The sequence below is a fragment of the Aquarana catesbeiana genome, linkage group LG11, assembly GCF_042186555.1.
Source record: "Aquarana catesbeiana isolate 2022-GZ linkage group LG11, ASM4218655v1, whole genome shotgun sequence".
Taxonomy (NCBI): Eukaryota; Metazoa; Chordata; class Amphibia; order Anura; family Ranidae; genus Aquarana; species Aquarana catesbeiana.
Genome location: NC_133334.1, coordinates 194,284,007 through 194,311,842, shown reverse-complemented (window position 1 = coordinate 194,311,842; position 27,836 = coordinate 194,284,007). Strand labels below are relative to the sequence as shown.

The window sequence follows — 27,836 nt, the reverse complement described above, 5'->3', positions numbered from 1 at the left end:
CTGGCTCCACTCTGGCACTTGGCTCTACTTCACAGACTTACTAATTTTGTAAAGGCTCTAGAGACTTTTGCTAGTCTTTTTTTGTGTGAACCTGTTTTTTAGGCCATAAAACACAGTTGTATATGGGATTTTTTTTCTCAAAGTACCATTACCCTTTATTTATACACCCTGTGCAAGTTACCAAAAATACACAGCATGCAAAGTCATTGCTGTGAAAAAGCTGTGAAACTAGCCTAGGAGTCACAGTTGCTTCAAAATAACAGAGCTCCACTCTTTGAGGACGTGTGGGTGTGTGCCACCTGGTCCATATATTTCTGGATCATATCAATTTTTATCCATTGGGGTTAATTTGAGACTTTGTCAATACTATCCCCTTGATGGAATTCAGCTCCCCCATTTGTCTTTGCATACACATAGCTGAAAAAGGTATTTCATAAATGTGCCTGCTCTTTGTCCCCAGTTACCAACTCTGACTTATCTTGCCTACATGCTCAGACCTGACCTTTTTACTATTAATAGATTTGAAGAATTTTTTTGGTGGTACTCTTTCACAACCCCTTGTTTGCTTGGAATGTTTGTGACCTTGCTTTCCTTTTTGTATATTTTGTTATATTCTTTGTGGGAATAGTGGGAATCTCCCGTGCTCAAAATAATAATGAAAAATTATAACCAATGCGGCTGCTTATAAACATAAATATCAAAATCTGTGAAAAACAAAAGATATATACCAAAGTGCATATATAAGAGAATTCTCAGTAGCACAACAATAACACCTACTGTAATTTATTCAGTGCTCAATGCAAAAATGCAGTGAAAAAGAATATATATATATACATATTCTATGTGAAGAAAAAATAAATATTAAGAATAAAAAAAGAAACAAAAAATGGAAGAATGTCCAATAACAGTCCTCTTTGACCAACGAAGAAAATATGATAGTATTTCCCAGTGATGTCCTAATTAGGAAAAACACCATAAGTTATCCACCACAGTGTGTGTCACATCAGACACGCTCCCAAATTGAATTGCCTACCACTCTTATGGTTAGGCTAGTAAGACAAAAGAATCAGTTGTTCAAAGATTCCTTAATAAGCCGAACCACTTCAGAGTTCTTGCAGTAAATGTACACATCCATGGGTACATAAAAAAGAAAGGCTCCACTAGTGTAATATTGTCAAAGCACAATCTTTAATCTAAAACCAATACCCAGTCCACTCACATGTAAAACATCTTGTATCAAACATTGTATAGCTCATGACATAATCATGTGATCCTCTTCAGTCTCACCACCTCCACACTGGCTAGCGACTATCCAGGGAATTGCCAATCACTCTCGTAATGTTAATACGATGATTCCGGTTGCCGTACAATCACGCCCCTCTTTTTTGTTTCTTATTTTATTTTTTTTATTCATATAGAATATGTAGATATATTCTTCTTCACTGTATTTTTGCATTGAGCACTGAATTCACTTTACGGTCAACACAGAGGACAAGGGGGCACTCTTTACGACTGGAGGAAAAGAGATTTCATCTCCAAATACGGAAAGGTTTCTTCACAGTAAGAGCTGTGAAAATGTGGAATAGACTCCCTCCAGAGGTGGTTCTGGCCAGCTCAGTAGATTGCTTTAAGAAAGGCCTGGATACTTTCCTAAATGTACATAATATAACTGGGTACTGACATTTATAGGTAAAGTTGATCCAGGGATAATCCGATTGCCTCTCTGGGATCAGGAAGGAATTTTTTCCCCTGCTGTAGCAAATTGGAGCATGCTCTGCTGGGGTTTTTTGCCTTCCTCTGGATCAACTGTGGGTATAGTATTGGGTATATTGTTTTTTTTTTTTGTTTGTTTTTTTGTTTTTTTTTATGGTTGGACTGGATGGACTTGTGTCTTTTTTCAACCTGACTAACTATGTAACTATGTAACTATGAATGAATTAGGTGTTATTGTTGAGCTACTGTGAATTCTCTTATATATGCACTTTGGTATATATATTTTCTTTTTCACTGGTTTTGATATGTGAGCCATTAGCCATTTGTTTTATTATTTACAAATAAAATGTTAAGCCATTTAGCAAATGTTAAGCTCTGTGGACTATGGAATAATGGACGGTGGATGTAATTTACCTGCATCTGTTTTAACTTAGCACATTGGTCTTTGGGAAAAAGTGGAGGGGTACCAATTCTTTTGGCTATGACTGTATACTGTAAGGGTCTTACAGTGCACAACTTTATTTTGCTTGGGAAAGCTGTAAATAGAAAAAAACCAGAAGTGTCAGGTGTTTCGTGTACAAAAGCAGTAGTAATATTTATTAAAATAGGGTGCTGTTTTCATAGAATTTTATTATACATTACTACTGCTCTTGATGTGGAGGGAGACTGTCAGTTATTTTACTGTCTCAGCCACTACTTGGCCATCACTGGCTAGCATATGTAAACCAAAATATTATTTTTCAGTATATTTGGCATTATGCCTCACTGTATACAGTTTTATTTAGCAAATAATTTTTGATAATCTATTGCACCGTTTCTTACCTGGAGATCCTTCCCGTAACAGCACTTCCTGTTGCAGGCTGACAACCCTTAAAGTGGTTCTAAATTTTTTTTACCTTAATGCATTTTCTGTATTAAGGTAAAAAACCTTGCACTGCCTGTTACTCCCCCCCAACACTTAAACACTTATCTGACCCCATTATCGATCCAGAACTGTGTCCAACTTCAGTTCTTCTCTCCCCTCTTCCTGGTCTCACAGGCTTTTCTGAGAGCAGTGGGAGCAATTACCTCCTGGTGCTATCAATAAATTCCAGTGAGGAAGGAGTGGGAGCCGGGGCTGATCTGCTCTGTGTTTATGTCTATGGACACACACAGCCGGGCTCATGAGTGTGCACGCAAGTGTGCCCCCATAGCAAGCAGCTTGTTATAGGGACACATGCAGAAGAGGCGGAGCGGAAAGTGATGGTGGGAGACCCCAGAAGAGGAAGTAAGGGGCCCCTCTGTGCAACACCATTGCACAAAGCATGTAAGTATAAACCTCTTTTATGCTAATTTAAAAAGGTTTTGCCTTTACAATAACTCAGTGATTCACAACTATCAGTCTGCTGCAAGTGCTCCTTTGGGTGGCTGTTGTTCTGTCTATCAGATCTATCAAGTAGTCAGCCCAATGGCTACTTACCAAAAACATACATTACATAATTCAGATACTGGTGATTAATAAAATGGTGTTGTGACAAAAAAATATTTATGAAGTAAAACTTTTTGCCCAAGTAGCTGCAGCAAATGACCGCTAGGTATCAAGTCAGGTTCTATTATGAATGTACAACTTCATGTCGATAAGGCCCCAGGCACGTTAATCTTAGAGCTAGTTTTTTTCCTGCAGGTGAGATAAAGGATTAGTGCCAGTCACTTTGTAGATTAACTTTAACAGAATTTGTTGCATAGACTGCATAAAGGTGGAAATAAGGGTGTAGTGTCACAGCATATCTAAAACATGCTACCAGTGCCAAAAAAGAAACTCCAATCTTCTGTACATTTTTCTAATCTCCCTGTACATACAGGCTATGGTGGCTGCATAACACTCAGGGCTTTGGCTGCAAAGACATAAAGTTCCAGTGTTGACTTGATCACAAAAAGCAAACAAAGAGCTTCAAAGGCAGGTGAGCTGAGAAGATTTTTTGTTAAATTCTCACTCAGCTTACCACTTCTCTCATTTGGTATAGCTACAGTTGTTTGCTCAAGGCCGATTGCTTTACTTCCAGCAAGCCAACATCTTTAAAGAGGAAATGCAGTCTGCTCACATAATTTGTAATAGAAACATCTTTGCCATTCTGAAGCATCTCCCCAACCACTTTGCATATTATTTTCTATATACTGTGATTCTGTACTTGCCGAATATGCTGCAAAAATCTCCCTCCACTGAGTCTGGCTGCATCCATTTTAACCGTGGGCAGCTGAAGCTGCTGCCTGTTCACTTCCTGCATTTACACAGACACACAGAGGCACACCTACAGCTCTTATTGGCCCTTTTATGACTCATCCCCCCTCCCTTCCTGGCAAACTCTCACAAGAGTGAGAGAGAGAACTGTGCATGATGTCATAAGCCTAGGCTTTTCACCAGACAAGAAACAGGAAGAGCTGTATAAGGTATTTACTGGCAGAAAAAAAAATGTTTTACTATCCAAAGGTAAAACAACAAGGGCAGAAGATTTAATAAATGGAAAGTTGAAAAAATGACTGAAGTTCCACTTTAAAGTTCTCCTGGAAGGAGAGACTTCTGCTGCATACAAGTCCTTGGGGACTAAGTCCAGTGGAAACAGACAGCTTAACACCATCCTCCTAGGGCCTAACCAAGATGGCCATGTCAAAGAATGGTAAAAAAATATGTAAAAAACCCTAATTCACATCACCAGGTCCAGACTCCTGTTAATTGGCTGGGTTGCTAAATGTTCACTACACAGATTGTCAAAGCTGCTAATACACTGTGCATATTTTAATCATTTGCTGAGTGGGTGGCCCTGCCAGCTCATTTGATTGACTTTTGTCATAGCTTGTACGCTGAACCAAAAAAAAAAAGGGACACCTACCTGTCTAGTGACCCTTACCCGGGCCAGTTCTTCACACCTGGTGCTGCCATGCTAACTGTGCGAAGCCAGTTGTGACTCCTTCTGGCTTCACAACCAATTCCACACTGTGCATGTGCTGCACCCTGTAAAAGGGTCCCGCAGCCCTCTGGAGCGATCCAGGTGGAAATGGGAGCAGGTACGCACCCACCCTCCCCCCAAAAAAAAATAAGTGCCCAAAAGTTAAAAAGGAGCTGAACTTCCCCGTGTAGTTTCACTTTAATGCTTCTTGCAGATCAAATAAAATGTAAAATGAATATCTGTAAAATTAAAGTTAATTTTATAAATAAAAAAACTAGTTCAAAAACATGCATAAACATAATGGGCTTTATGTATGAACATTAACAAGAACTATCTGTGTTGAGCAAAGCCACTCCTTACCATTGTCTTGCTTACTATTCTCTCCTATACCAGAAAAAGGGGAATTATGATGTCAGATTTTCAATTATTTTTTGTTGAGATAAATCATCCTTCATGCACCTTTGTTTATGAGAGTTATTTGTATTGCATAATTACTTAGTACTACAGCAAAGTATTATAAATGCTTTACCCTCTTTTTTTATTTGTCTTCCTAGGTGTAACGAGGTATGGAAGAACCGGGAGTTCAGCCCTGAGCATATGAAACTACTCAATGAGAGGGCCACAAAACAACATGAGTCAGCCCCTAGGGATGGGTATAGGAAGAACAGGGAGGATTTTCAGAAAGCAGGATGCCTGAAAGATATACAGCCAGAAATAACTGATATTCCTGAAGTTGCAGTAAGAAAACACAATAGTCAGGATAGGAGTATAGTACAAAGTAATATATTGGCAAGAGATGAAACATTCCTTAAGGTAACTCAAGCACCAGTTGTTCCAAGTAGAGGTAAGACAGTGCAGGTAACACAGAATACACAACAAGCAATTAGAAGAGAGACAGATGCAGTCTCTGAGTTGGTACTGGAAAGAGAGTTTGCACAAAAGGCATCTTTCAGTAGAGATGCAACATATCATGACATAAATCAAGAGGCATCACCCAGGGCTAATATGAACTTAGCTGAAATGTTTCAGATGCCTGAGATTACATTCAGGTCAGTACAAAAGGAGCTAGACTCTAAAGACATGCAAGAGACAGCTTGTAAGTCAGCTGATGGTGTGAAAATATTAAGCGAGACACAAAAGTCACCCAAGGCAAGCAACTTGGAGGACACAATGGGAATCCATGGAATAGATCACATTACACAAAAGGGAGTACAGAAAGCTGCAGCTCCGCAAACAGAAAATATAGATGATAAACTCTCTATAAAAGTTGAACAGGCTGGTAACAATGCTGATGTTCAGCGACTTGAAACCATAGAATCATCACTGTTTGAGCCAGAAATACTTCAAGAGCTTGCACTAAATGCAGAACGAAGTGTAGCAAAAACAGATAGTGTTAAAAGCAGAGCATTTGAAGTAAAACATATTGTTGAAGAAACATTAGGAAAAGATAGTGGGGTTTATTTCATGCCAGAAAGCTTTCTACAAGGGACACAAAACACATGTATAGTTGGAAAGACTACAAAATGGGAACAGGAAACTGCACACAAAAGTCAGATCAGTGGGCATGAACCAGAAGTGGTAAAAGAAGAAAGCAATCTAAACTTGTGTAATGCTCAACAAGTAAAGCTGCAACACACATTGCTTGATACAAATGTCAGTCTAAAAGACACAACACTTATTAACAGAGAGGAAGAGGCAGGCACCAATATTGCACACAATCAATTAGAATGTGTGTCAGGAGGCATAGTCAATACAGACAGACAATACAGACAAGAGCAGTATAAGGCAGATAAAGGAGAGGTTGGAGAAGACTGGGCTGAGCATCAGATAATCAAAAAAATTGATGACTCAAAAGAGATCCAATTTAAAGAAAAGGGGGAAGAAAGAGAACAGTATCCAGTGATCATAAAAAGCAACAGAGCTGAAGGGTTATCGGTGGAAATATCAGCCAAAACCCATGAAATGACTAACAAGAAAGCTGAAACTCCAATCGAGGCTGAAGATACTATTCAGGGAGAAAGCAAAATCTATCGGAGTACAGACAGCAAAGTGAGTGAAACTAAAAGGACAGAAGAGATGACAACACCAGGACATGAAAGTTTGTGTTTTGTAGCAGTTGTAGATAAAAGTCTGCAAGGCTCATCATTTCCCACAGTTAAAAGAGGGCATGACAGAGGCAGTAATTCTAAATATATGTTAGAAACTGTACATGAAGGAATAAATAAAGACATTCGGCAGAAGGAATTAATTAAAGCTGAAGAAAAGAGTATGCTTGAAACAGAGGGTATACAAGAATATATAAACCAAACAAATGAGATACACTCCATAGTTGAAACAGAAAATGGAATGTGTGGCTTAGAAAAGCTGGAAATTATTGCTAGGGGCACACAAGACATAAGTGATATACGGAAAGATGTATTAGTTATGGATAAGGAGCAGGGGCAAAAGGAATTAACTGAAGTGGCCAATGAGCAAAAAGAAACATTTAGTGAACACAGGAGGGAAGAAGTAATATTTTGGAAAGTTAAGCCAGCACATGAGTTAGCAGAACATTTGCCAACAGAGTATAATATTCTGAGAAACCCTATATATCAAGATAAAACTTCAAATTTTGAAAAGGCTTTATATCCGGATGGTGTTAAAGATACTTTTCTATCTCCAAGTGGAAAGCTGGTTAACATAGACTCACGTGTTGAAAAAAATCATAGTTTGGCAGAAAAATGTTTTTTGAAAAGTGAAAAGCTACAAGTAGAACATTCACAGGTTGAAGACATAGTAGAACAAGATGTGGAGAGAGAGTCCCATTTTTGTTCTGTTCAGAGACATGATGAAAAAAGAGGTAATAGTGCCCAAATTACTAATCAGACAGGTGGAAAAGAAGAAACATCTCTTCAGACTAAACACAAATCATTTAAACAACATGTTAGATCTAAAGAAGCAGCGGATCAAGATAAGCTCAATTCTTTCTGGATCAACAAGAAAGTGGATGAAGAAGGAGCTACAACTGGAAAAGCAGAAGACAAAGGCAATATATGTCGTTGGGGAGAAGACAGATTACTTGAAGAAGAACAGATGCACAATTCAGGACATGTGCATGGGCTTGAAGAAGCTATTGCTGAACAGTCAGAGAATAGTATGAAAAAAAATAGTATTTGGACAGATAGAAGATGGGATGAGCAAGCATCTAAAATTGTAGATGTACCAAATCAAGTAGTTACTTTGGCAGAGATGTGTCTGGTTGAAGCTAGTCCTTCAGTAGATATAAAATATGTACATAAAGAAAATTCAGATGGGATAACTAAGAAAAACCTAGTGAGAATAGATAATTTTAACAGAACAGTGAATGTAAACATATCTGAGGTAGAGGAGAAAGTAGATAATAAAAACACAGATGATAAATATGAATACCATAAAACAACAGAGGAAAGAGTTGATCCATCGGTAGTGATGGAAGAGAAAAAGTTGGTACTTGCTGTGGATATAAAGGATATAGTAACTAAAGACAATGAGCAGACAAATCCGAAAGAAGCATATACTATACTAGGGTTTAAAACCAACATTGAAGAGTCAGTCAAAGAGGATATAGTTCTCAAAGACGATGTTCAACACATATCAAGTAAAAAGGAAGAGGGAACACAGGAGAACATAAATGTCGAAGAAACAAAAGTCCTGACAGAAGAAGGAGTAGGCATATCTACTATAGTAATTGTGGCAGAGCAGGCTGTACAGGATGACAAATATTTGGAAGAAATTGTACTCAGTAGGGAAAAAAGAAAGCAAGCAGAAAATAAAGATGAAAAACCAACATCACATCTGGTAAAGGAGAAAATGAACCCCCAACAAACTACTCTACAGATTAGAATGCAGGATACTATTGAAAATGTAGTACAAACAGATAATAGATTGAATATGGATGTGTTTAACGATGAATTATCACTTGGGTCAGTTGAAACAAAACATAATATTGAGGAGGCTGTGCATAGGGTAGAGAAACAGGAGGCACTGTCAAAAACTGGAGAGCAAGAAGTACTAAAGATTAAGCAAAAAGGGAACACGGATTTAATTGAAAAAGGAGACCTGAATATTCTGTCAGTGTCTGAGTATTACTTGCAAGGCAATGAACCACAACGCATACTAGTAAAAAGTGTAGAACAACAAGAGACAAGTTTAAGGAATATAACAAAGGAACAGGCAGAGCATGTAGACCAAACTAACAATGTGTTGCAGGTAGTGTCACAGCCAGAGACATTGCTTTCCTCAAGTTGCAGAGAACCAATAAACCAAGACACTGAAGCTACTGTATGTCCTATTGTTGAGATTTTTCCCACATATTCTTTGAGTAACTTAACCTCTGAAGCTGAGAAAACCACCACCGATATCTTGTCAGAATGCAAATTTTCAATTTCCCCTACATCAATCCCTGGACAACAGAGAAGCGCAGAAAAGAAGAGACTGAACAAGTACTCAGGGCATGTGGGGGAGGTATGTGATAGTCTATGACCCAGATGAGGAAGAGACACTCTGCATGGGATGTGGTCAATATAGAAATCCCCTGCATGGGGAGGAAAGAAAGGAATTCTGCATGGCTGGAGATAAATATTATATCATTCATGGTATAGGAGAGACATGTACTGGGATGATACTCTGCAATTGAATGCATTAAAAGAAAACCTTAGTAGAAAGCTAAAGAAGAGTAGACGGCTAAAAAATGTTAGGTTTATTAATCGTACATTATGGGACACAGGATGAGTATTCAGGTACATTGGGTTATGCTGAACATCTTCTCTCCTCTTAGAGAAGCAAGCTAATTCCTACTTTTTATCATGATATTTTTATATTAGCAAGATTCTGCAGCACTGCAGAATCACTTGGGGTAATTTTTGCAGATTCTAGAGCAGCGGGATCTCAGCATAGTCTTCAACATTGTACCTGGACCTGCTGTCAGGAAGACACAGGACTGGCCTGTAATGTGCCTGTGAGCACTGGACTCTGTGTTGGGCGCCTGCCTAGGTACCTATGGTGCAATATGTTATGTCAGGTGCAGAGTGTTTTACAGGTTCAAGGCCTTGCTGTCAGTCCAATCTCAACAACCAAAAAAGGGTAATCCAGCTTACCCAACTTACTCCTCTATTTAATTATCAAAATTAGGTTTTAGTGAATTAGGTGAAATGCCAAACTGTGTTACACCCCCTGGGTGTCTTATCAGTGAAAAAATATATATGCAAACTAAGACCTTTACTATTCACCAACAATATGATATAAATATCAATAAATATGGTCAAATTGATTAATAATGCATTCTACACAATTAACATTGAAAAGTCTTAATAGAAGTGCATATTTAAAAGTGCTAAGTGCTTGAAGATTGGACTGACAACCGGCTGCCAGAGGGTATAAAACAATTTAGATAGAATTTAATTTATTTTACCCATTTCACTTTTATTTTAGTTTTTTGCATTAACCATTGAACATTAGCTCTACCCCAAATACGTTTTTTATACAGAGGATTAAGTATCATTATAAGAAAGTCTACTAGGAGTCAATTTATCTGTCTGTTTTTTTACCATAACACGTTTCATTTAACAGAACAGCGCCACACCTACATTTTCCTTTATATTCATCTTAGTGCACTCCACCTAGGTAGAGATGTACTTGTAGAGGCAGCAGTTCCTTTTTTTGGCTTTTTGGTTTTTTTTGTTTTGTTTTTTCCTTGCGCGGATTTACTCATATATTATTTTATCAAAGCCTTGTTGCACCCATTGGCAGAAGCCGGTTGAAGTCTGGTATGCACTTATTTGCTGCATGGGCTACTTTAGCCAATCCAGACCACCCTTGGTGGCAGTAGCAGGGCTTGCTCCCTACCTTTGTAGTAGTCGGCACCACTAGAAGTGTGTTCTCTCTCCCCCTTTGAGAGCTAAGCTCTCAGCTGCCATACATTAAATTGTGTCACAGAAGCTCCATTGGAGCATAACAGCAAATGTTTAAAATGGTTATAAAATGTTAACACTTACCTTTCCAATGGTTCCTTACTGGCATGTTTTGAGTACAGGTCTTTGGGCCTCTTCATTGGCTGACACACACAGGAGGCTGTCATTCCAGTACTCAGAGACCAGACCAGCACCGTAATATGAGCTGTGCATGTGCAGCTCAGTTTTCAGCAATGGAGAGCAAAGCGAACAGGCGGGTAGGGGCATTTTATTGCAGAAGTGACATTGCATGTCTCTCCTGCACTAAAAACCTGCCTTCTCACTGTTTTTACAGTGGAACTACAGTTCCACTTTAACTTTGTCGTGCACACCTACTGAGGGCTCTCAACACTTTTTAAAATTGTTGGATTCCACCAAGTCAGGCATTGCTTTCCCCCATCCAGGGGATCTTTTGGCATCTGTGGACATTAATGCTCCTTTTTTACATGTCCCCATCTTTTTAGTGCATCGACACTGCCTGCATTTTGCTGTGAGCATGAAATTTGCTGCCCTTCCCTATGTTTGTTTGCTGCTCCTCGGGTCTTCACAAAGGTGCTAGCCCTTGTTTTCATTTTGCTTTACAGTTAGGACATCCCCACAATGAAAGCTACGAAAAAGTCTTCCTCTAATGGGACTTTAAAGGGCAAGGGCTCTTCAAGAAACAATTTTTAAACAAAGTACATTTTATTTGGAAAAGTTAAAAAAAACAAGAAGGAAATTTGTGATAAAAAAACCACAGTTGATGCAAATACAGACATGGATACACAAAGCATGACAAACAATAAACCACTTCCTCTATCAAGTGAAAACATGCGACAGAGTATACCAAACGCGTTTCAAGTAACAGCGTTGTTCCTCTTCATCAGGGGTGGGTGGTTATGGAAAGAATGTTTATGTCATGTGATTGTGTAGAATATCATGGGTTTTACATCATATTAAAAACCGGGAATGATTGCCATGGGCCATTCAGAGAAGTCTGAGGGGTGAAAACGCATGATGGACACCCGACCGAGACCACCCACAGAGGGCACTCAGCCCAAACCCCAGCGGAAACACCACACTAAGGACTGGTACAGTATATCTTAACCTGCAAGTGGACTGAAACAGTGAGACTTGAGTCCTCAAAATCACACAGTATGAGATGGGATGTTCACACTGCACATCAATATAGTGCTGTTAGCCTGCAGTGCAGCGTTTTGCTTGTAAAGCCTGGAGAGTGCTCATGAACAGCACAATGGAATATCTGGATGACCTTCTGTCTAAGGGAACGGTTTGCTCAGGCTCTGTCAGAGAGTGTCCAAGGTTTCCCTCCACCTAAACTTGAGTTTTCCAGTCTCTCCACTTCCACATTTGGACTCTGCAGTCCAAGAGCCATCTGATCCTCTGTTTTTGGATGAGGCTTTTGGTCCTAGAGGTATCCTCCTTCAAAGCAGTTGCATATGCCCAACTTCACTCAAGACCGTTACAACTAAACATATTGGCTGTGTAGGACAAAAGAAAGCAGTCTCTGGATTGTCCTGTACACTTGACTGGCAGGAGCAGGCTTTCCCTGGCAAAGGTCACAGGTTCAATGCTGGAATTGGGGAAATCCTTCCTCCCAATGGTTTGGGAGGCTCTCACAACAAATTTTTGCCTGTTGGGCTGGAGAGGAGTTTTGGGTACCCTCTCTATACAGGAACCTCATCAGAGAAAGCTCAGCTCCCAATCAATATTCTGGAACTCAGGGTGATTCAATGCTCCCTTTAACACTGTACCTGTCACCTATGAGATCATCCATCAAGGATGCAGTGAAATAATATCACGGTAGGGGCTTACATCATCCATCAGGGGGAACCAGAAATCTCACACTTCAAAGAGAAGCGTATTTGATTCTGGCTAGGGCAGAGCTTCACTTTCTAGCCTTGTTTGACATACACATCTTAACAATGAAAATCTGGCTTACAGACTTCCTTAGTCATCAGCATCTGGACTCTGGAAAATGTTTTTTAAAGACCTATTTTGCAGGTGAGGGATGCTGGATGTGGATCTTCTATCTTCCAGGTCCAACAACAAATAAGAAAGTATTTTTTTCTTGATCCAGGGATCATCTAGCCTTCACAGTGGATGCTCTGGTGTCTCCATAGGGTCAGTTCAACCTGATCTTCATCTTTCCTTCTGTAACGTTCTTTCCTTGCCTTGCCAGGATCAAGATGAGGGCATTCTAGTTACTCTCATCACACTGAACTGCCAAGGAGGATATGATACTCAGACCTCATCATGCTCCTGGAAGACTCTCCGTGGCCCTCTTTGATTATTTGGATCTTCTGTGCTAGGGACCAGTTTACCTCCCTGCTTATTGGAGGCTGTTAATGGCTTGGCTTTTGAAGTCCAGGTCTTGAGGGACAGGGGCCTATTGGAATGGTCATCCCTACACTTTTAAAAAGCTAGAACCAGCTTCCAAAAAAGTCTACTATCACACATGGAAAGTGTATTTCTATTGGTGCAAGACAAAGAAATTCAATCCCTGTAAGTTCTCCGTGGGATGAATCTTATGTATTCTTCAGTTTTGTTTGGATCAGGGTTGGGCCATGATTTCCATCAAGTGTCAAATATCAGCCTTAGCAGTTATTTTTTTTAAGAGACTGGTAGTTTCTCCTTGCTTAGTTAGCCTTCATACATGGGGTCGCTCACATTAAACTTCCTGTCAGTACCCAAGTGACTTTTTGGGATGGCAACCTTGTTCTGTTGGCTCTTCAAAGATTGACCTTTTAAGCTATTAGATATTAGATATTTCTTTGACTGTCCTTATTCACAAGGCTGTCTTCCTCATCGCCATCACCTTTGCAAAGCAAGTTTCAGAATTGGCAGCCTAACCTGTAAAAAAAACGTTTCTTGTGCTTTACAAACTTAAAGTTGTTTTGAGGCCCAGGACCTTTTTTTAATTGCAAAGTGGTTTCTTTCTTTTCCTTTAAACAGCACATTGTTCTATCATTCATCTGTCCTGCTCTTAAACATCCTAAGGTGTTTTCCCTCTATTATCTGCATTCAAAACATGCTGTTTACATCTAACTCTCAGCTAAGGCCCCCTTTCGAGAGTCCAACACTCTGTTTGCCATTCAGGGTGGTCCCCATCATTTAACTATCGCTGGGTGGATTCCACAGCTCATCTTCCCAGCTTATGAACTCAAATACAAGATTCCCAAAGCAAGCTCCACTAGATTGCTTAGTGCTTCATGGACTTTTCAGCATACAAAATCTCCTTCAGAGATTTACAAGGCTGCCATCTAGTCTTCCGTTCACACTTGTTAACTTCAGACCTCAGTTGGTGCAGGCTTTTGCAGTAAGTTTCTTCATGAGACTATGTGGACTTTGTTGAGCCTCGTCTGTTAACTTTTTTTTTTTTTTTTACCTGTTAGCTTTTCATTTACTCTGTTTCCCACCCCTTAATTGGACTACTTTTGGGCATTCCAATGTACCTGAATACTCATCCTGTGTGCTGTAATGAATGATTACGAAAATAGGATTTTGGTCCTGATATAAAAATCATTTTCACAGAGTATATGAACATAGGTCCCTATTCTTATGATCTACATCTACTATTACATGCTAACAAAACAGAGATTTTGATAATGAGGAGTATTACTGCCAGTGTTAAATCTCATTAAGGCAACAAAAAAAGCCAATGCACCTGAATACACATGCTGTGTCCCATATTTTACTCCAGGAAAAAGATTTTATAGTAAGTCGAAAATCCTATTCAGCTAATAAAGCGGGATTGTTTAAAATGCATGTAAAACATCATGGGGTTGATTTACTAAAACTGAAGAGTTCAAAATCTGGTGCAGCTATGAGTGGTAGCTAATTGGCTTCCAGGTTTTTTTTAATTAAAGCTAAATTGAACAAGCTGTTTGGTCACCATAAGAAAAAACAAAGGGGAAAAACTGTGCTAAATAAGAAAATGAATAAATGAAACACCTAAATAATGTGATATAAATCAATTGCATATCATAGTGAAAACGCAGCGATTCTGACAATATGACACCCATATAGCACTGAAAAATAAAAAACAAAAAGAATCGCGCTAATAAATTACAAAAAAGTGCATCGAGACTGTGAAAACAGTGTCAAATCAAGATGAACTGAAATATAAATGAACTGAGAAATACGGTGGCATCAAGGGTTAACCACCCATGCAACCTAAAAGTCCAAAACTAAGTGAACTAAATAATAGTCTTAAATGGTGGCAACTAAAATGAAACCACCTATATGAAGAAAAAATGCAAGTGAATATAAAATATTCCTCCATGAAAAGCAGTCCACCACCAAGAATGGAAGGGGTCACTCCTTACCGGAAAGCCATGATCCCCCACTACAGAGGATCATAACTCGCAAAACAGCTGAAACTTGCAACTGGAACTGGGTGCCCCTGGAAGATGTGATGTTGTCACGAAATGCTTAGGGTGGAGCAGGACGACGCGTTGACGTCGCCTCTAATCTGTGCTCGATCTCCAGTAGGACGGGTTTGCCCGAGTCCACACGGCCAACGGACAGGACTTAAGGCTTTTCTTTCTGGATGACAATGTAAGTGTGATTTTATGAGTTTTAATACAGTCCTTAAAAGTTTTACACTATGTGAGTTCCATCTTCATTTTATGGTACGCATCTTCTACGAGCTGGTCCATAACTCTTGATGATTTGATGACCTCGTAAGTGGATACCGATGCAAGTCCCAGTTGCGAATTTCAGCTGTTTTGCGAGTTATGATCCTCTGTAGTGGGGGATCATGGCTTTCCGGTAAGGAGTGACCCCTTCCATTCTTGGTAGTGGACTGCTTTTCACCGAGGAATATTTTGTATTCAGTTGGATTTTTTCTTCATATAGGTGGTTTCATTTTAGTTGCCACCATTTAAGACTATTATTTAGTTCACTTAGTTTTGGACTTTTAGGTTGCATGGGTGGTTAACCCTTGATGCCACCGTATTTCTTAGTTCATTTATATTTCAGTTCATCTTGATTTGACACTGTTTTCACAGTCTCGATGCACTTTTTTGTAATTTATTAGCGCGATTCTTTTTGTTTTTTATTTTGATTGGTCACCATGCATGGCTGCACAGATTTTGCACTTTCCAGTTTTAGCAAATCAACCCCTGTGTATATATCGTCCAGTATTAGATATATGAAAATATATATTGTAGGTATGTATGCAGGTACTTTGACATAATGTAGTACTGTACGCTTAGTTCTTCCAGGCCCCATAATTTAAAGCATATCTAAGCTCCCCCAAAAAATATAATATATTGTAATTTACCAGTCCTTAGATGCTATAGCTTCATTCATTTTCTTTTTTTTTTTTCAGCCTCTACTTAACTTAATTACACCTGGTAAAATTCCTACACTGTATCTTTAAAGGTAGCCATGGTTGCCACCCAGACTAAACTTCAATTGACTGCTTTCGTTCACACATATGAAATAACATTGTTTTATGCTTCCAGGTCAGCTCCCATAGAGTGGCAAGGACACCACATTTCTGGCAAGAGCAACAGGTATTTTCTGCACTTGCTGAAAATGTTTTAGTCTGGGAAAAAAAAAAAAAACAATGCAGCAACCGAACCATCAGATATTTAGTGAACTAAATGTGAAAACCAATGCATTTCATGTATGCTCATGCATGCCTTTGGCATTTTTTTTATATGGGACCAGCTTAGACCACTGTCACTGCAGGCATACAACTTTAGAAATACAGAATATGTGACAATTAGTCAGGGCTAAATTTGAAGTAGCATGATGGTACCTAACAGGTTAAAGAAATCCTTTTATAGAGTGTTTGGATTTCATGGTTTACATTTTGTTGGCTCTTGTACAAATCATATTATTAAGCGCTTCAAGCATTGTGCAGAAATAGAATATAGCCCATATAAATATAATACCCAAAAAATGTCCATGCAAACTCCATTGAAATCTGTGGTGATTCCGTGCTCATAGAATCCAAAAAGAATTGTGGTTTAGCTTTAATGTTCCACTACCAGAAAAAACAAACACTCTATCAGTGTATAAAAAAGGGGGGAACTAATGCGCAAACCACATGAGAAAAGATTGAATAAATAAATAAAACAGAGTAGCTGCCAACATAAAGGTATTCTCACACTAGACAATAAAGATAGCAATAAAAGGGTAATGTGGCGCATACTAAAACAACAAATAATTATGGTGCTTCATAAGTTGAAACCATAAAAACTAAATACAATAATACAATATTTGGAAGTTCCAAAGGGATAAATCCAAATAAATAATGCGTCCTTGAATTGTTCTCTCATCAGAATTGTATAGCCAAAGATTAGCAAACCAATGCTATAACAATAAATGAATAAATAACAGTCCGTCCTCTAAGCAATATGTAATGATGTCCACAAGAGATAATTAAAACTAGCCTCTCCCAGACAAGAATAATTTTGGGTCCAGACCTTAGCAATGAAATAATAAATAAGTATAAGATCACAGATAAGGCATCAACAAAATAAGGCATCCATGTGCAGATGAAAAATTCAATCTGTGCAAAATAAGTGAAACGCAATAATAATAATAACGTAGAAAAAAAGTAATGCAAATAATAAAAATTATATCACACTTGCTAAAAATAATAATAATAAATACACTAAAATCCTAAAGAGTAAACTCTAAGTGCAAATGAGCAAAAATGTGCGTGATAATGTTTCCCCCTTACCTCATATATGAGGACAATATGCTTTGCTGACACATCCACACTGATTCGTTCCCAGGCTCCCTTGGTAACACCGCTCCTATGGATCTCTTTTTACTCTTCCAGGTCTATCTCCAGGACATTCAGACTCTCAGCCAAATCCCATTCAATATTATGAAAAGAAAAGGGAGGACTCCATGGTGTAGTAAATAAATAAATGAATTTAATAGAAGGTAAAAGAAACTTAGTTAAAAGGTAAAAAAACAGCATAATGATATGTATATTTCCGATCTCGGCCGCGACCGAAAACGAACGTCACCCGACTCACTTCCCTGAGGCGTTGCCTCACTGCTCACGTGACTTTTTCAAAGGGTATAGAGTCAGGTGCACGGAGGTGACTAATGTAGCAGAACCGTTGTCATAGTAACCCTCATTGCATACACAAATAAATACTAAATTCCGACCACAATTGATAATACACAGCACGATCCGGTGGACAAATCCAAAATGGCTCTTAATAACTAAAGCAACTAAACAGGCATCTAATGCATACAAAGAAATAGCTGCTGACAACACAGACATGACATCTAGTGGATGTCTCAAGGAATTGAGTTCTAATAGTTAAAAACACAAATTAAGAAGCTCCATCTAATGGGCAATAAAAGTTAATACTGGTAAAAAATAAGTCAAAATACAGTTACCATAGATCTCAGGAGTGATTGTATTTAACCACTTGACATCCGCGCTATGGCCGAATGATGGCCACAGCACGGACCTGAATTCCCGGGAGGCCGTCATATGATGGCCTCCCCTGTGCACGCGCCCCACAGGGCGCGCGCCGAGCGCGCTGTGATCACGGAGTCACTGAGACTCGGGTGATCACCGATCCAAGTAAGGGGCCAGTCCCGGCCCCTTACCATGTGATCAGCTGTCAGCCAATGACAGCTGATCACATGATGTAAATAAAAGATCGGTAATCGGCTTTTTTTACTACTCACGCTGACAGCGTGAGTAGAAATAAAAGCCAATCACCGGCTCGGATGCGAGTGACATCGGTCCCAAAGTGGAAAAAGCACATCTGCCTCATTTGTGCCCAAATAACAGTGCTCACAGTGCCACCTATCAGTGCCCACAAGTGCCACCTATCAATGCCCACAAGTGCCCCCTATCAGTGCCCACAAGTGCCAGCTGTCAATGCCCACCAGTAGTGCCAATCAGTGCCACCTAGCAGTGCTGCCTATCAGTGTAACTGATAGTACCCATTATTGCCACCCATCAGTGCCCATCACTGCCACCCATCAGTGCCCATCACTGCCGCCTATCGGTGCCCATCAGTGCCGCCTCATCAGCGTACATCAATGAAGGAGAAAAATTACCTGTTTTAAATTTTTTATAACAAAATATAAAAAAATTTTTTTTTTTTAATTCAGTTTTTTTACATTTTTTTAACAAAAAATAAAAACCGCAGAGGTAATCAAATACCACCAAAAGAAAGCTCTATTTGTGGGGAAAAAATGATAAAAATGTCATTTGGGTACAGTGTTGTTTGACCGCGCAATTGTCATTCAAAGTGCGTCAGCGCTGAAAGCTGAAAATTGGTCTGGATAGGAGGGGGGTTTAAGTGCCCAGTAAGCAAGTGGTTAAAATAGATAAATATATAGAGAAATGGGGGGAGTGAATAGGAGAAAATAGAAACTATTTAGATAAATGGAAGATAAATTACTAAATATTAGAAGATTAGAAAGGGGGAAAGGTGAATCAAAGATCAATAATTAGAAATAAAACAATTCAAGTCGAATTCCACATTGTGTCCCAATGGTACTAATGTACGGAGATTGTGTATCCAATGGGATTCTGATTGGCTCAGTTTTATAACTTTATTATACATATTAGTACGCTGTCTTTTTACCTTCTAACTGTAGGTTTTTTACCTTCTATTAAATTAATTTATTTAATTACTGCACCATGGAGTCCTCCCTTTCCTTTTCATAATATTGAATGGGATTTGGCTGAGAGTCTGAATGTCCTGGAGATAGACCTGGCAGAGTAAAAAGAGATCCATTGGAGTGGTGTTACCGAGGGAGCCTGGGAACAAATCGGCCAGTGTGGACGTGTCAGTAAGGCATATTGTTCTCATATATGAGGTAAGAGGCTGAGGGAAACATTACCACGCACATTGGAGATTGGCTAGACTGTGGCACTCGATTATTTGATGAACTTTATTGCATATTGAAAGAGATTGTCACAATTGGATTTTCATTGCACCGTGTATGGGATCTTTTTTTCACATTTTTTTGAAGTAACAATTTTTTTACACGAACTTTCATCTGACGATTTTCATATATTTTTTGAGCACTTGTTGGACTATTTCTGATACCACATATATTGTTATCGTTTTTTTGCACATTTTTTGCACAATTATTTATTGCTGTAGTTTTTTTGCTACACTTGCACAAATTGTTTATTTGCACTGTTTTAGCTTTTGCACAATCATTCATTGTTGCAGTCTTCCAATATTGCTATTTTTGTACAGATTGCTCATTTGCACTTGGAGTTTACTCTTTAGGATTTTAGTGTATTTATTATTATTATTTTTAGCAAGTGTGATACAATTTTTATTATTTGCATTACTGTTTTTCTATGTTATTATTATTATTATTATTGTATTTTACTTATTTTGCACAGATTGATTTTTTTCATCTGCACATGGATGCTTTTTTTTGTTGATGTATGTGATCTTATACTCATTTATTATTCCATTGTTAAGGTCTGGACCCAACATTATTCTTGTCTGGGAGAGGCTAGTTTTATTTATCTCTTGTGGATATCATTACATATTACTTGGAGGGCAGACTGTTATTTATTCTTTTATTGTTATAGCATTGGTTTGCTAATCTTTGGCTACACAATTCTGATGAAAGAACAATTCAAGGATGCATTATTTATTTGAATTTATCCCTTTGGAACTTCCAAATATTGTATTATTGAATTTAGTTTTTATGGTTTTAACTTATGAAGCGCCATAATTATTTGTTGTTTTAGTATGCGGCACATTACCCTTCTGTTGCTATCTTTAAACACTCTATCAGCTTACCAGAAATGAAGACGTCTAAACATCTACCAGCTCCGTGATGTCATCATGAAGGAGTGGAAGAGGACTCCAGTGGCAACCTGTGAAGCTCTGGTGAACTCGATGCACAAGAGGGTTAAGGCAGTGCTGGAAAACAATGGTGGCCACACAAAATGTGTGTTTCAGTTATTTTGAGGGGACAGCAAATTAACATTGTTATACAAGCTGTACACTCACTACTTTACATTGTAGCAAAGTGTCATTTCTTCAGTGTGGTCACATGAAAAGATATAATAAAATATTTACAAAAATGTGAGGGGTGTACTCACTTTTGTTAGATACTGTATACCCTCCACCAGTCAAAGTATGCGCTCGCCTCCCCATAAGACCCCTATTTGGCTCTAGTGTCGCCCTTCTCCTTTGGGGTAAAATCCTTTGGGCTGACATCTGCTTAGATATCCCTTGGGCTCTCATACATCTCAGACCATAGAAATCCTGATTGGCACATGTGGATGTAAGGAACTTACATAGTGCTTAACAATTTTTAAAATACAAAATTTATTAAATGTAGTATTAAAACTCACATTTACATGTGCACACGGGCAATGTGCTTAGTACATCTGGGGTGCAGAACCCCTTCCAACATTTAGATGTTTGTATATCCTCGGCTGCAAACCACCATCAGGTCTCGCTCTCCTTCCTGGTGGTGATGTCACCATGCACCACCAGGAAGAGCGAGACCTGACCGAGTTTGCTTCAACCGGAGGTTCTCAACATTATTGCTTATTTGTAATGATTATTGCTAATTTATAGCTAGCCACTGGGTGGCACTGTTCTTATTGATTTAGCATCATTAGAAATTTCACTTTAAGGTAATAGAGATAGCGCTTCATTTTTACAAATATATATTATCATAGTTATTTGGGTACACTAATTTGTGTTAAGCAGCCACCGACACGCACTTATTGCACTTTTACTGTTCTTTTGTAATTTTACATAGTAGCACAGAAGTCCTTTCATTATTTTTACTATTGTATTTTGTTGAACTTGCTGAAAATGTGTGATTACTAGAAGGTTTCTCAGATATCAACCAGCAGATGTGGCAATTGCTTGACCTTCCATTTTGAGGTCTTTATTTCTGATAAGCTGGTAGTGTGTTTATTTTTTCTGGTGGTGGAACACTGAAGCTGAGTATTGGTTCTTTTTGGAGTCTGTGTGCACAGAAACACCACAGATTTCAATGGACTTTGCATGGACATTTTTTAATTAATATATTTGTGACAATCTTGTTCACTGGGTTGGACATTGATATTGGGTGTTTATTGTAGACAGTGCAAGAGAAAAAATAATTTTATAAATCTGTTATACAGGACTTAAACCAGTCACTCCCCTTTTACAACTGCAGAGTGTCATTCCTTTTCATTAAGATACTACACTATGCTCCAGTCAGGAACATTGCATAATTCAGCCATGCAGGAAAACCTTTGATGCTGTGTCTGCTTTTTAGATGGGCTGTCCGCTGCTGCTTGTTCCTTGGTAGGAGACATCACAATTTGAATACTCTTGCCTTCTAACTTTTTTTAGTAATTTCTGCAATTTATTGTCCGTTAATATAACATTGGTCTTCTCTTCTGCTCTGCTCTAAGATCTTATAATCATACTTATTCAACTGAAAGAGAGTATAAATATCTATTCTAATCTTTTGTAAGTGCTTTCTTTCAGCACTTAGCTGGACATGTTTGCTTAGCACACATACAGTGCCTTGAAAAAGTATTCATACCCCTTGAAATTTTCCCCATTTTGTCATGTTACAACCAAAAACGTAAATTTCTTTTATTGGGACTTTATGTGATAGACCAACACAAAGTGGCAAATACTTGTGAAGTGAAAGGAAAATGATAAATGGTTTTCAATTTTTTTTACAAATAAATATGTGAAAAACATGGCGTGCATTTGTACTCAGCCCCCTTTACTCTGATTCCCCTAACTGTGTGTAATTTATTCTCAGTATAAATACAGCTGTTCTGTGAAGCCCTTAGAGGTTTGTTAGAGAACCTTAGTGAACAAACAGCATCATGAAGGCCAAAGAACACACCAGACAGGTCGGGGATAAAGTTGTGGAGAAGTTTAAAGCAGGATTAGGTTATAAAAAAATATCCCAAGCTTTGAACATCTCACAGAGCACTGTTTAATCCATCTTCCAAAAATAGAAAGAGTATGGCACAACTGCAAACCTACCAAGACATGGCCGTCCACCTAAACCGATAGGCAGGGCAAGAAGATCATTATTCAGAGAACAAGCCAAGAGGCCCATGGTTACTCTGGAGGAGCTGCAGAGATCCACTGCTCAGGTGGGAGAATCTGTCCACAGGACAACTATTAGTTTTGCACTCCACAAATCTGGCTTTTATGGAAGAGTGTCAAAAAGAAAGCCATTGTGGAAAGAAAGCCAAAAGAAGTCCTGTTTGCAGTTTGCGAGAAGCCATGTGGGGGACACAGCAAACATGTGGAAGAAGGTGCTCTGATCAGATGAGACCAAAATTGATATTTTTGGCCTAAAAGCTAAAGGCTATGTGTGGTGGAAAACTAACACTGCGCATCACTCTCAAAACTCCATCCCCACTATGAAACATGGTGGTGGCAGCATCAGGTTGTGGGGACGCTTTTCTTCAGCAGGGACAGGGAAGCTGGTCAAAGTTGATGGGAAGATGGATGGAGCCAAATACTGGGCAAATTTTAGAAGAAAACCTTTTAGAGTCTGCAAAGGACTTGAGACTGGGGTGGAGGTTCACCTTCCAGCAGAACAACAACCCTAAACATACAGCCAGAGCTACAATGGAATGGTTTAGATCAAAACATATTCATGTGTTAGGCCCAGTCAAAGTCCAGACCTAAATCCAATTGAGAATCTGTGGCAAGACTTTAAAATTGCTGTTCACAGACACTCTCCATCTAATCTGACAGAGCTTAAAGGGGTTATAAACCCTCGTTTTTTCTTTTATTTAAATAACAAACATGTCATACTTTTCTCCACTGTGCAGTTCATTTTACACAGAGTGGCCCCAGAACCTCCTCTTCTGGGGTCCCATGGCGATGCTCCTCCCCGTGCTGAGTGTCCACGTCGGGGAAGCGCTCTCCTTGGTGGACATCCGTGTGGGCACGCTCCCAAGTCCTGCATCTGTGTCCATTCACTCGCGCGCCCCCTCCCCAGCGCCGCGTCATTGGATTTGATTGACAGCAGCGGGAGCCAATGACTGCCCTGCTATCAATCTATCTAATCGGGACACGAGACACCAGCTACAGATGGTGTGCTCATTCCCAGACAGAGGATGACCGTGTCCAGGTAAGTAAAATGGGGTGGGGGGGGGGGGCGCGTGCATTAAGGTGAAAAACCTGTTCTGAACAAAACCCTTTCCTGAGGAATCAGGACATAACGAAAGGGTTTTGTTCAGAACAGCAACAAAAAGGTGGACGATTTGGATAACGCCGGGTTGGAGGAGTTGGACGCATCAGCTGTGTTGGACGCCACCACTTCACGGTCCCCGCAGAGGGCAAAATCTGCTTGCTTGTCAGACCTTGCTAATAGGGAGGTCCACCATTCAGGGTAAGGGTCCACCTTCAGCATTTCTTTGGATTTATTTCAACAGAGAGTCACATCTTTTTATTCCTCTCTTCTCCCGTCACCTATATGGGGTACGGTGGGATGGAATGTGGATGTGTTTCCCTACTTTTATGAAGTTGATACACACTCATGGAACTTTTTTGCTCTTCAGTTTATGGACTAAAATCACTACTTTTTTGTATTTTCACCACTGATGAATTTCACTCTGTTTAGCGATAGTTTGAAGTGATCACTCATTCAGTATATGTTATATTTGAATTGTGGATATGTGTGTTTTTGCACACAAGTGCACACTCTTCTCATGTCATTTATTTTATTGCACTTTTATTCATGCACGTTTAATTAATCCATTTTTTATTCGATTAATGTCACTAGTCTTTGTATACAGGCTGTAAGCGCACTTATTTAGATTTTTTAGTTTACTTTACACAGACATTGGTGTTTATTTGTGCAGCTATAGTTTTGTGTTCCTTTTTTTTTATGTTTAAGTTTTCTAGCGCGGTTTTTCCCCATTTTTATTTAGTTTTGTTATACACCCTCTAGATGTGCAAAGCTGGTATAGACATATCCAAAATGACTTGCAGCTGTTATTGCAGTGAAAGATGGTTCTACAAAGTATTGACTGAGGGGGGGCTGAATACAAATGCACGCTTTTAACATATTTATTTGTAAAAAATTTTTTAAAAAATTATCATTTTCATTCCACTTCACAATTATGTGCCACTTTGTGTTGGTCTATCACATAAAATCCCAATAAAATACATTTACGTTTTTGGTTGTAATATGACAAAATGTGGAAAATTTCAAGGGGTATGAATACTTTTTCAAGGCACTGTAATTGACGGTTACAGTTTTAGCATTAGAACATATAGTTTATGCAGGGCTATGCATACTTTTTCTGGATTGTGTTCATTGCCTATGTGCAGTAAACTGGCTTTCTTCTCTTTAGTCAGACGCAATGCTAACATTTAAAGTCATGGGAATTACTGATCACAATGACCCACTTCCTGCTATATCATGCTTTCTGTTAATCATATTCTTCTCTATTATATTTAAAAAGTTTTAATATATATATTTAAAACACCTGCGCTCTGTGCTGAGTTGTGCCTAGAAAAAAAAAATTATGCCAAAGTAACAAAAGAGTGGAGCTGCCGTTAAAAAGACATCTAATTGTCCAGGAATGTAGATAATTAAATATAGATAAAATTCCTTTCGGATGAAGACAGCGCTACCATGCCTTTAGGAAAAACACACACACCGCGGTGTAGGCACTTCGAGTGGGCACAATGCATGCTTATCATTTCGACTAATAGTTTATGCACAAGAGCACTTTATGCATGAGTAATATACTGTATATTGGATTTATGTTAATATGGTAGCGCTGTCTTTATCCTAAAGGAAATGTTATCTTTAAAAAAAAAAAAAATCCCACTTTTTTTTATCTATAAAAAGTTTTAATGCCATGAAATTACAACATAAAATATCCACAAAAATACACATCCTTGGGTTTGTCAGTTTTTGTGATAAACCTCAGTTCCTTGATTCAGAGTGCAAGCGGTACTGTCTTCTATATCCTGTTCAAGATTTCCATTACAGCACTTTCTCTATCTTAATTTGCTTAGCTTGCAAAGTGCCATTTCCGCCTCATTCAATGTGTAAATGTTGCTCCTTCACTTAGGGCGCGTACACACGATTGGACTTTCAGACGGGAATTGTTTGATGAAAGGCTGTTGGCGGAAAACCCGACCGTGTGTACGAGGCATCACTCTCCAAATAGAGCTGTGCAATATTCTATCTGACAAAAACATAAAACGCATCTTTCCTCTGCTATAGTCCTGCAGATTAAACCTACTACCCAAACTTACAACCTGCATGTAGCTCTGGCTATTGCTAAACTGTGGGTCTGCATATGGGCATTGTTTGTACAATACAGGGTAATAAAATGGTTTGCTATATCATTAGTATTTGGTACTAATAAGTTATGAGTGTGTTTTTGTTTTTCCCTGTCATACATTTATATTTACCAACATTCACTAGAAATTAATATACTCATGTGTACAGTTGTATCTTTATAGGAAGCGCTAAGTACTGACTCCTTGCTCCGCTGGTGTCAAGAAGTGACGGCTGGGTATCGTGGTGTCCGAGTCAACAATTTCACCACATCATGGAGAAATGGGCTGGCGTTTTGTGCCATCTTTCACCACTTTCACCCCGAAAGCATGTAAGAGATGCTTGTTTCAATTTTTGGTAGATTCTATCTTCAGTGTTAAATGATCAGACCATTTCTTATGAATAACCAGGTACATTCTGGGAGTCCCCTATTTTCAGTGGTAGGTTTTAAAATTATTTTACAATACGGGGAATGCAATAGGTGGAGTGGAAACACCAGAAGGTGACCATGAACACCAAAAGCTACAAGGTGATAGAAACACGCATAGGAACTTTGGCAGAGAGATCATAGTATGGTTTTCCCCTAAGAGATATAATAATGCTGCCCACTGGATTCCATTTATAATTGAAATGTCATTTTTGATGGGAAGTTCTTTTATACTAATACGTGCATTATTTTTTTTTTAAGTATAGAGAAAAAAAAATTGAAAAACCACACCCGGAAAATACTAATAGTTGTATGCTTGGCTAAACCACTGCCATCAAAAAGCCTTCTGATGGGGATGGAGAAACACGGGGTCTGATCCGGAGGGTCGGGTCCCTGGCCTTCTGGCCTAGATTGGGGTAGCTCTAGCTCCGGCCAGTCTTTCGGGAGAGAACACTTACTCCTCTTTTGGGAGGGGGGGGAGTGGTTAGTATTTCCCGAATGAATTAGGCAGGAGGGATGGAACGACGGTGGAGCCTGATGGTAAAGGGCTCTGACCAAGTTTCCTGAACTCCAGGCCTTCCTGGTTGGGGTGGGGCTGTTGTGGTTTGGGCTGTGGGTCAGGGTTGCTTTGAAAAGCCAGTGGTGAATGTGCCCCTGAAGTGGCAGTTCAGGGGTGCCGTACAGTCACTGTGTTTAGGCAATTGATTTTATGGCACCATGGTCACTTCACCACTACACACGTTTTTCACACCTGCCTCTTGGGCCTCCAGTGAACATACATTCTGTAATCTGTGGCTGGAGAGATGAGCCGACTGCCCCAGCTCCCTGGAACGCCACAGTTGTTGCCATTGCTGGGCAGAGTTTGGTAGCACTCTGCCCTGTTGCCAGCACTTCTGCTGGGGACTCCACATCATCCGCTTCGGCTAACCAGCTGAATTCCTCCCCTCCCAAAATGTGCAGCTGCCATTGGGGAGGTGAGCTGGCTGCTTCCTTTTCCGTTCCCTCATCTGGCTGCTGGGAAGTGATTGCCATCTTCTCACCATGAGCCTCTGGAAACTGCCACAGGTGTGGGGCAGAGGTCTTGGACCCTCTGTCCGGTGACCAGCGCCTCAGCTGGGGAAGTTCCTCGCAACTCCACAGATACTGCTGTTGGTGCTGGGCAGAGCACACTGAAGTTTGGCCCTGATACCAGCTCTTCTGCTGGAGGCTCATCAGGTTGTTCCTCAGCAGAAAAGTCTGTCAAATCCCCTGTCTCTGCAACTGGTGTCTGGGGATAGAGGTTCACCATCTCCTGTCCGTAGAACCCAGAAGTTGCTATCAGTGCTGGGCAGAGGTTAGCAGAACTCTGCCCTGTTGTCAGCACTTCAGCTTTGGGGATTGCAATCTCTAGATTTTCCACTGCCGATTCTTCAACCAGGATTTCAGAGTTGTCAACTGGTATTTCCTGATAGTCCCAGGCAAAGGGAGCCCCACCCTGCTGCTGAGCAGAGTCTAGCAGAGTCTAGCAGCTGTCTGTAGGTAATCTCCAGCTCCCATTCCTGAACGGCC

The 27,836-nt window shown here is 39.5% G+C and overlaps 1 protein-coding gene across 3 annotated transcripts in view; it reads left to right on the top strand.

The window, feature by feature from the left end:
- Positions 1-27,836, top strand: part of LOC141112368 (EH domain-binding protein 1-like protein 1) — a 790,701-nt gene that overhangs the window by 580,864 nt on the left and 182,001 nt on the right. For 2 of the 3 annotated variants that reach the window (XM_073605156.1, XM_073605155.1), the window contains 2 exons: positions 5,192-9,119; positions 26,047-26,192. In XM_073605156.1, coding sequence (XP_073461257.1) covers positions 5,192-9,119; positions 26,047-26,192 — 4,074 coding nt within the window. The remainder of the gene's footprint in view (positions 1-5,191; positions 9,120-26,046; positions 26,193-27,836) is intronic. The other variant, XM_073605157.1, reaches the window with a different exon arrangement.